The 9,778-nt window shown below is 36.5% G+C and overlaps 1 protein-coding gene across 1 annotated transcript; it reads right to left on the reverse strand.

Annotated features, from left to right (window-relative positions):
• Window positions 1–1,900: 1,900 nt before the first annotated feature.
• On the reverse strand, window positions 1,901–8,945 carry SLC7A13 (solute carrier family 7 member 13). The gene is made up of 4 exons (XM_015619305.1): window positions 8,222–8,945; window positions 5,597–5,728; window positions 3,588–3,952; window positions 1,901–2,837 (listed from the first exon to the last, which is right to left on the reverse strand). Exons 1-4 carry the CDS (start codon window positions 8,943–8,945, stop codon window positions 2,592–2,594), a joined length of 1,467 nt encoding a protein of 488 aa, XP_015474791.1. The 3' UTR covers window positions 1,901–2,591.
• Window positions 8,946–9,778: the final 833 nt, after the last annotated feature.

Raw genomic sequence — 9,778 nt, forward strand, 5'->3', positions numbered from 1 at the left:
GTGGTTGTTTGTGAAGTGCTTAAGTGCTGTCACGAGGAACACCATAGAAAAGTCTGTAAGCTATCAACAGTGTCTATCCAGCATTTGAGCAGAGAGAGATAAACAAAATACAAGCTCGCTCACATGTTGAAATGGGGAGAAAATAATAGTGAATTATTTGGCACCATCTATTCATTCCAATAAATGAGGTAAGGGTATACAGAAAGAATGGTTTATGATCTGATAATGCAAGGCTATTGAAAGGTGCCTTTGTAGAGGGGCTTAAGCTTGCTTGGACATTTTTAATTCTGACCTACTCTAAATCTTATACTCTTGTATGTTTATGTGCCATTTCCTAGATTTTTGTTAAAACATAAACTATCTAGTTCACATTCCAGAAAGATACATAAAAGCAATTTATTCCATATTACATTTCATTGGGACTTTTGAGTTCCCTGACTGGTTGGAACTGCTAAGCCTCTGTATTTGGAGTTTCTATCACTAACAAATACATGCTCCAATTAACCATACATACACTGACATATGGTATCAGTAGGTACCCAACTCATTATGAATTAAATAGATAGTTGACACACTGAGAGGAGATTACATGGAAATAACACACAAAATTGAGCAATTTCCCTGATGCTTGCTTTTCTTAATCATCTGATCTAAAACATGGTATTATTTTTACATAAACTTTTTTTCCTTATAATTTCCACTTTTTTATATGTTAAAATATAGATTCAAATAAATTTCTTGGAAGTTCAGTTGAAAATCTGTGGCACTGCCACACCTGCATTTACAAATCACCAATGGATGCTTTGGTCACAGTAAAATAATTTCTTACTTTTACAATTCAGTTCTTAAAATATAACTCCTCTGCAATGTTGATGAGACTCATGATTTTTTTAATTGAAATAGCAAGAGAAATGTTTTTCCAATAGCACTATTAAGTGAAATTAAACACTGATTCCTTTCTTGTGTTCAGCAGGATGCAGCCTCCAGCTCAGCTGTATACACTTCAGTCCTCACTTGTATGAACTTTTCTTCATACAGCATTTTAAAAGGTATAATTTTTTCTTCAGATTTTCTTTCTGTGTGCATTATCACCTTGAGAAAAGCCACTTGCTTCATGTATTTGTTTTCATTTGGGGGCTCATTTCAGTGCAAAGTCAAATCCTCTTAAACCTTCGGTTGATTCCTGGTTTTATTGATGGCCATCCTAGATTTTGGGCAGCTATGAAGAATTCTCTATCATCCCAATCTCTAAAATGTTTATACATCAGTGAATCGAGTATTCTAGCAAGATTTTTTTCATTCTCTGTGTTATAATAGAATGCCCTGTAAGACAGTTTCTCCAGTACAACATCCATCAAACCAGAGATCACGGTGTAAGAGTGATGTTCAGCTGGGGACATCTACTGGTTGTGTTGATCTTTCACTGCCAGATTTGGAAAATCACTTTATATTTGTAATTCTATTGTAATTATAAAAATAGCAGCATATATTTTTAATCACGTTGATACATGATGTTTTTATGTACTTTATATTTGCTTTTAAGATTAAATATTCTGTGAACTTTATATGGCCCAATTATCAGAAGAAAAAAGAATTAATTTATCTTGCTTTCATAAAAATAATAATGGATGGGAGAAGGCCTAAAAAAGTTCTTACTTCTCAATAACACTAAAAAGAAAGCAAGGAATAAAGTAATATTAATGCCAAGATGTAAATGATTCAGTAAAGGGATCTGCATGTCTTTAGCTTTTATTTTTGTTATGAAAAGGATAAATAATTCTTATTGTCTTACTTGATGCATTGTAAGATTTCACCTTGAATTTGTATGTGTTGTTCTAAAATAGCTAAGATATGCCATGTCCAGTTTTCTTGGGATTTAAAAAGATCTCAGTCAACTTTATGATATTCTTCAAAGGCTTTTATTAAAAATAAATTAATGCCAAAAAAGGTAGCATATGAAAAGAAATATAAAGTCTTTAAAACCAGAAGTTCTAATCAATGAGCTAAACTGCAAACTAAGAATAATCCAGACAATTTAGTTCAAAGCATGAAAATGTATTTTTATAATGATGCCATTAGGTATTTATTCGATTATTGTATAATATTTATAATTACTTTTGCTGTGATTGAGGCTTATTTCTATTATTACAAGACTTTACACAACTTTTAACTGTGTTTTCAGGATCAAGAGAGAGCATTTTACAGATTTTGCAAGTTTATGAGAGATCCTTCGCACCTATTAAATTATTATAAGTATACAATTATATATTTATACAAACAAAAACAAACATATATACATATTAAATTACTAAGCCTATGCCATAGTTTAGTTGATGAGGAGGTGTTAGGTCATAGGTTGGACTTGATGGTCTCAAAGGTCTTTTCCAACCTAGTTCATTCTGTGATTCTGTGATTCTGTGCCTATATATACATATATGTGCATGTTTGCAATATATGTGTATACATCTGTATCTGTATATGCATACATGCACACCTATATATCACATCAACATCTAAATTGTACTGTTACAGTGTCAGTTAAACAAAATCCTCTGCTGGCTCTTATTTGTGCTGAGATTAAATATCTGCCATTATTCACATTTGCCCTCAGCAGATCCATCAGCAGGACAGACCTCTAACAGGAGCTGTAAGTGGCAAGTAATTTTATCAAGAAATGCAAAACGCAATTTAAAATGTATAAAAGGCAGATAAACAATAAGACTTCCAAGCATAAACAGGAAGCCATAAACATATTGCAGGTTTGGAGACCAGACTATGGGAGCTAGAACTAGGAAGAAAGACATCGCCACCATCATAAATGGAATTGGTAAAAACACCTGTAAGAGAAAGAAAAAAAGTGGTTTAGGAGATAAATGAATCAACTGTGATTTTATGCCTCATTCATAAGAGTAACAATGTGTTCTTTGCCACAGAAGAGTACCATTTCTCATGCTGCTATAAATTCACCCAGGACAAGAGTCATCTGACTCAAATTGCCTATAAGAGAGGCAATTAATATTATTTTCAAAAATACTTGTTTAGGCTCCTTCTATTGTCAAGGGGCAGAGAAACAGGCAGTACTGGAAATGCATTTGTTCACATATGATATTGTGGGTTCCTATGAGTCACTCAGGGCTGAGTGCCTAGAAGCCTTCACAATAAGCATACATTTCTAATCCAGCTTTATGACTGCTGGAGTAAGAGGAAATGTAGAATATCCTTAAGGCTTGTGATTGTGTCAGGGAAGATGAGAGCAGATCAAAGCTGAATTAACTGTGAATGGCAGTGGGTCCTATCTATAGTGTTCTTGTTACTGCTTCACACTGGTATGGCTCCACATTGTTTGCACATATCCCCCATTCTGCAAAGAACCATCTCCTGTTTTCAAGTGTAAGTTCTCTGGGGCAGAGACCAGTTTCTGTTCTTTTTACAGTGAAGCAAAATTTTCAAGACTCTAAGTATTGTGATTATTATTTGTATTTTTGTGACTATCCACTTTTGATTTGCACTTGTTCTATAACTTTTCCAAGCTACCAGTGACTCAAAAAAAAATCTATAAAAATATTTTGTAACTTAGACCCATTTACTTTGTATGGTCGATGTAGATGAGGTTCCCGGTATCGAAGTACAATCAGGCTTGCACAAGTCAATCCAGTCATAAGCCAGGAAGAAAATCCAAAGTAATTTGTTAACATAATAAGGTCAGAGGGGATGATAAAAATGGATGCAATGATGGTTGAAAAAATCATGGCTGGTGCTGGAGTACAGGAGTGGACATTAAGCATGGATATTAAAAGAGGTAAATGTCCTGACTGACTTCCAGCATAGCTTAATCGACCGAGTGTGAACATGCTGCTGTTGAGGGCACCAAATATTGAGACAGCAACAGAGAGAGGAATGATCCAGGCAACAGAGGGGATCACTCGATCGGCCCAAGTGACTGCCACAGCAACTGCAAGAAAGCAAAGAATTAGTGTAGTTCAAGTACCATGTTCTGAATAGCTGACAGACTCAACAGGAGTAAGACTTAAAATACAAGAAGCACCTATTATTTACCAGCAATGCCTACTTTTTCATTGCAGTAGTCAAACACTAATCCAGTCCTAAGGGTTTTTCATTCAGGAGCTAAACACTTCCGAGGAGGATGACAGCAAGAAGGAGTGCTGCCTGCCAGATCAAGCCAGGGAAACCTGCTGGGGCCAATACTACAGTCATGGACTGCCCAGCAGGAGTGAGCAGCATCTCACGTCCTGCATCACAAACACACACACCTGGGAAATAAAAGAAAATTAACTCCTCGGTCCCTGGCATCACCACAGTGATGACACAATCTGCTGCTACAGGAAACTGACAATGGGAGCACATTTACTTTCAGAGATGGGACAACAAATGTGCTATTAATGATATTCTGCTTTGGGTGGAAATGGGAAATGTGAAAGTTTGTTTCTAAACAATAGATATTCAATATTGCTTGGAAATTAGCTATAGCTGTTATTATAGTGAGGACAATGTTTAGTGGGTCTATAACCAAATGCCATGAGGAACATAGGTCTTACAGTGTCCTGTGCAGCATAGGAAGTTATTAGAGATGGGGAAAACAGCGCCTCCCACCTTAAAAAACAAAACAAAAAAACACCTCAAAAAAAAAATCAACAAACCACACGTAGTGAAGGAACAAGAACAAGCAATGTTTGAAAAAGTGCTATAATTTTAAGGTTATGTTCTCAGCTGGCATAGATAAACACAGTTGCCCTAGTATGCATGAAGCTAGTCATGCCAGCTGGCAGCTGCTATTCATGGATAGTCTGGTATTTACTGCCTTCTTCATTGTAGCATGCAAATGATCCATCTCTCCCAGCAGACAGCATGACACCGGCTGAGTGATAATATGAGGTTACTGAGTGACAGGTGCACTGTTCTCATTTATATTAGTGAGCTTTTTTCATAGGAAAAAAATGATTGATTCATCCAAATGAGGTATGCCTTTTGTCAGGCCTGTAGGCAAGGTCTCATTAAAGTGGGATTTAAAATGTGCTGCTTGGACAATTGAGAAGAAATACAGTTCCCTTTGGAGCTTTTCATGGCCCGCTTATTGGTACAGGTTCTGAGACAGGCATTACATACACTGGAATTCTGTATAGGCTCTTCTAAGAAATCACAATATTTATCATGAATAATACACACCCAAAATGACTACATTTTTGTGTCCATAGTCTTTTCTATTCTCCTGAACATGATAGATTTGTCCATCTCCTAAAGAATAAGAGCTTTAGTCTGAAAGTCATTTAGGGAAAGAAGGAGGAGATAGGATTAAAACTACTGGAAAACAAAGATAATCTCTATACTTGGGGCCTGACTTTCACCTTATTTTCCAGGTTTTAATACACTTCTGATTTCTTTTTTGACAGTGTAGGGAAAAGCCAACAATTTCAACAATCTGCCTGCATTCATCCAACAAGTAAAATTCAAGAATTTTCTGTTAAAAGAAAATTAACCCAAATTTCTGGACTGTGAAGTTAGGTGAGCAGTAGGCATTGATGTCAGATGGATATGTCAATGGGTCAGTCTTTTTCATTAAAAAATATTAAATACATACCTGAGGAGACAATTTCCTTAGGTGTGAGGACAGTCAGATATGAGATGTTCACTAGTAAATAAAAAACAATTACTGCAGGAACAGCTGTCATCACAGTTAATGGAATATTTCTGCTGGGGTTTTTCATCTCCTCTGAAAAATACAATTTAAAACAACAAATGAAGCAAGCAGTGTAGCTTCTGCAAGTGTTTTTCAGTGGTGAAGGTGTTCAGAATTTGACAAGACTGATGCCAAAGTCCTGCCCCAATCCCTAATCATGGCTGCTAAATTCTCTGCTTATGAAGGCCTACAGTGGTTCTCAAACAGGTAAATATCAAAGATTCCTAAACAATTTCTTTTTATTTAGCTATTTTTAAACTATTTTGGAAGGAGGGCTGGATGAAGGGCTGATTGATTAAAAAAATTTCAAAAGGAGTGATAATTTCCCTTTGAACTGATTAATTACATACTTGACTTTCATTAGAAAAGTGATTTGGTAGGAAATTTTCAAGTAGCCTTACTTGACAATCACAAGCTTAAACATGAAACTCTGAAGTCACATTATTTATTCTTATATCACCTCACAAATCCTGATCTGAAACTTACTGAGCCTATTTTCCTGTTACTACTCAAAACCTTTCTCTTTGCTCTTATATCAAGAAATATAGAAGTAACAGAAAAGACTGAAAGTATAGACATAAGAGAAATAATGCAGTAGCTTTAAAAGGGGGCCATTCCCAGATGGATTCTGATGATTATTATCCTTTCCAGGACAAAGATGGTGGAGAAAAACAGTTTAGTGCTAAGCCTGATAGCTTAGAACTACTCTTACCAAACAAAATACAAAAAAAACCCCAAAATTTTGCAGGTTAATAACTCGGGCACTAGCACACATTCCTGGGCATGTCATAGTGCCAGCAAAAGATGGAGCTGGTTTCCAGAAGCTTAAACCAAATCACTCTCATCTCAGCCAAAAAGGCTCTTTTCCATCTTTTTCACTCCTTCCTCTTGTTCCCTCTCAACTTCCCACTTCCCTCAGCATTTACAATTTCCTGAATTTTACCAGAAAATAACTGATAATGGAGAAGAAGTGAAATGTCAAATTTGGAGCTTATTTAAATTCTTTTTAGGAGACAGAAATCTGTTTCCTCCTTCACATTTTACTTCTATCTTCTGCTCAGGACACCAGCCTTGAGCCATGATCTCTGTGCTGGCTGTAGTGCACAGAGACAAGACTGAAGGACCACAAGAGTAGAATTCAGATACTATCAGAGAATTCGGGATTTATTTCAGCTGTAAGAAATACACTTAGTAATTCTGAGCTCAGAAAAGTATAATCACCAAAATTGCCAATTTAAATTTCTCTTTCCATTTGTTTTGTTGCCTGTTGCAGTCTTGCCAGCCAGCTGGCACCTGGTCCATCAGCTGAAGCTCACAGAAATGAAGTTATTGTTGAAGAATAGGAAACTCAGTTCGGTTCAGAATCATTGCATAGGTTACATCTGTCTAAACAGCAGTGCTGCCCAAAAGTGTATGGCCTTTATCGGTACTGACCAGAATAAATCAGTATTTTACCATAAATCTTGTATTTTCTCAGGCTTACAAAACCAAGTGCTTGCCCTTAAGGAATCCCTAAGGTTTCAAAACCATACTTTCCTGATTTATATGATTTTTTTTTGTTGTTTAAATTGCAGCCTATTTTTAAAGCTGGAGGACCTGGATTATAAAGACAACAGACAGGTTTTTAAACATTAACCAAATTTTCACATTATCCTCACCACTGAACTTTGTGGTATGTATTTAACACATTCAGTTTATTTAATATTTTACATGATAGAGGTTAATGGATACAAACTGTTAAAGATATGACAGCAATATCCACTTGCTTACAATGTAATTCCATGAATCTGATGATACTATAAACCTATATTGATTTAACTTGTGATGTGAATAACTATCATTATGAACATCATCTCTGCAACTTTCAAGAAAAAATGCTCATTTATTACTGCCACACGTCAGCAGATACAGAATAGGGAAGTAAATAGATATTAAAAAACCTTTTGAATGATAAAATTGAGTACAAGTTCTATGAAAAAATGTATACCACCTTCCACAGACCTCTCTTTACCTTCAATTAGTCTTTAAAAGTCTATTTTCACAGGAAAATATATCCCATAAAATTCCTACATTCTAACAAAACTCAAAATTAATTTGTCCATGTTCAGACTAGCTGCATAACCTCAGAAAAGGCATAGATATTTAAATAGAAATTATCTATCGACACATAGATTGGCATGGATATCTTAATATTTTCCTAAAAAGACACTGACACAGACATTGAGAAAGACAAAATGCAAATTTTTAAGGTATGAAAAATTCTGTTTATGCATGAGATTTAAAATTAACTATTACAATTTCTATTGTACTTCCCTGGAAATGTCAGCTTCATTCTGCACAAAAATTTAAAAATTTTAAAAATAGGAATTTTACCTAGAGAGGAACAACTCCCCTTCTACCAACCCCAACAAACACTCATGTAAAATGTGAAGGACCCTGTGGTCTTGAAGCAAAGACAAGTTCTCCCAAAACAAGCTGAGGAACGCAAGAAGGAGAACTTCAGAAATCTGAAGAGGAGCACAATACCTGCCATGTAGTTGAGGGACCACCAGCCGCCGTACGCGTACAGCCCTTGGAAGAAGGCTTCGGCAACCTGTGAGGCGTTGGGGATCTCTGAGCTGAACATGTCCTCAAACCTGGCTAGAGTCTCCTTTTGCCTGGCAACAAGCAGAACTATGCCACCAACAGCAATCACAGACAAGGCCATCATCTTCAGCAGAGTGAAAACTGCCTGCACCCACGCAGCCATTTTGACGCTGAGACCATTCAAAATCCCCAGGGACCAAAGAACGGCCAAGGCCAAGCACTTCTTCAGCAAGTCTGGTGTAGGACAAACGCCATAGAAAGGCTGTGTGGCATATTCAGCAAACAGCAAGGCTCGAGCAGCATTTGATGCTGGCTTGGTAAATGTTGATGTCCAGATAAACACAAAGGCGGGTACAGATCCAAGGCCTCTTTTAATATGGCTGTATTCTCCTCCAGAGAAGGGCAGAGCAGTTCCCAGCTCCGCATAGCAGAGAGCACCCATCAGAGAAACAAGCCCAGACGCAGTCCAGATCATCAGTGCAACGCCAACATTGAGTAAGGAATGTTTTAACACCCCTGTGGGAGACACAAAGATCCCTGCTCCAACAATTGATCCTATAATAAAACTTACCCCATCAAAATAACCTATACTTCTTTTGAGTTGTATCTTGGCTTTTTCTTTTCTTTGCACATCTTTGGGGTCATTGTTTTCTCCTTTTCTCATTTTTTCCTGGTTTTTTTCACAGCAGATTTCACTTTGTTGCTAGCAGTCTGTCATAGTCCTACTTGCTAGTGAAATGTTATGGGAAGCTTGGCTTAATCATTCAGAAAAGAGAGCATACTTTGGGTTTTGATGCCTCCTATGTGAAGATAATTAACCAAATACTTCAAGAAACACTGGCAAATCATGTACATGTTGGTTTAATATGTACTTCAGAAATTATTAAGGTCTTCAGGTATTTTAAAAGAAAACAACATAAAAAAATGCACAAGTCCTCATTTCTCAGATGATTTTCATCAACAGATTTCACTTTGTTTTATGGAGATTTTCAGAGACAGCCACAGATGTGAGTAAATGTGACTTCTACATCAACCCCAGGGAAAGAGGAAGAATATGGCAGCAAGAGGAAAGAAATCAATCTTCTGTATGTTATTGACAGTGACAACTGACATTAGATGAACAGCCTGGCACTATTTTTCCACCATCCATATAGAAAATGGACAGTGATAACCTGTGATCACCAGTATGTTTTGCCAAAATCTCATCAGTCACTGGTATATTGGAGCTTGTTTATACTTCATTCATTAAACACTACTCTAAAAAGAAAATTACCACCTTTATTCACAGTTTTTTCCTGAGCACTCATTGTTAGACCAGTACTCACACACGCCCTAAAATGGCATTAATCTTCAGACACTGCTGTGAGGGAAAGAAGCTGTATCATAATTTTCAGTTCTGCATGTGGGTTATGGAACAGAAAGAGGAAAGATGAAAGTTCCCACTGCTGATTTTTCTACATATTTATCAATCTGTGGTGTATTTTGTGTTAGGAGCTT

This window comes from Parus major, chromosome 2, assembly GCF_001522545.3.
Source record: "Parus major isolate Abel chromosome 2, Parus_major1.1, whole genome shotgun sequence".
NCBI lineage: Eukaryota > Metazoa > Chordata > Aves > Passeriformes > Paridae > Parus > Parus major.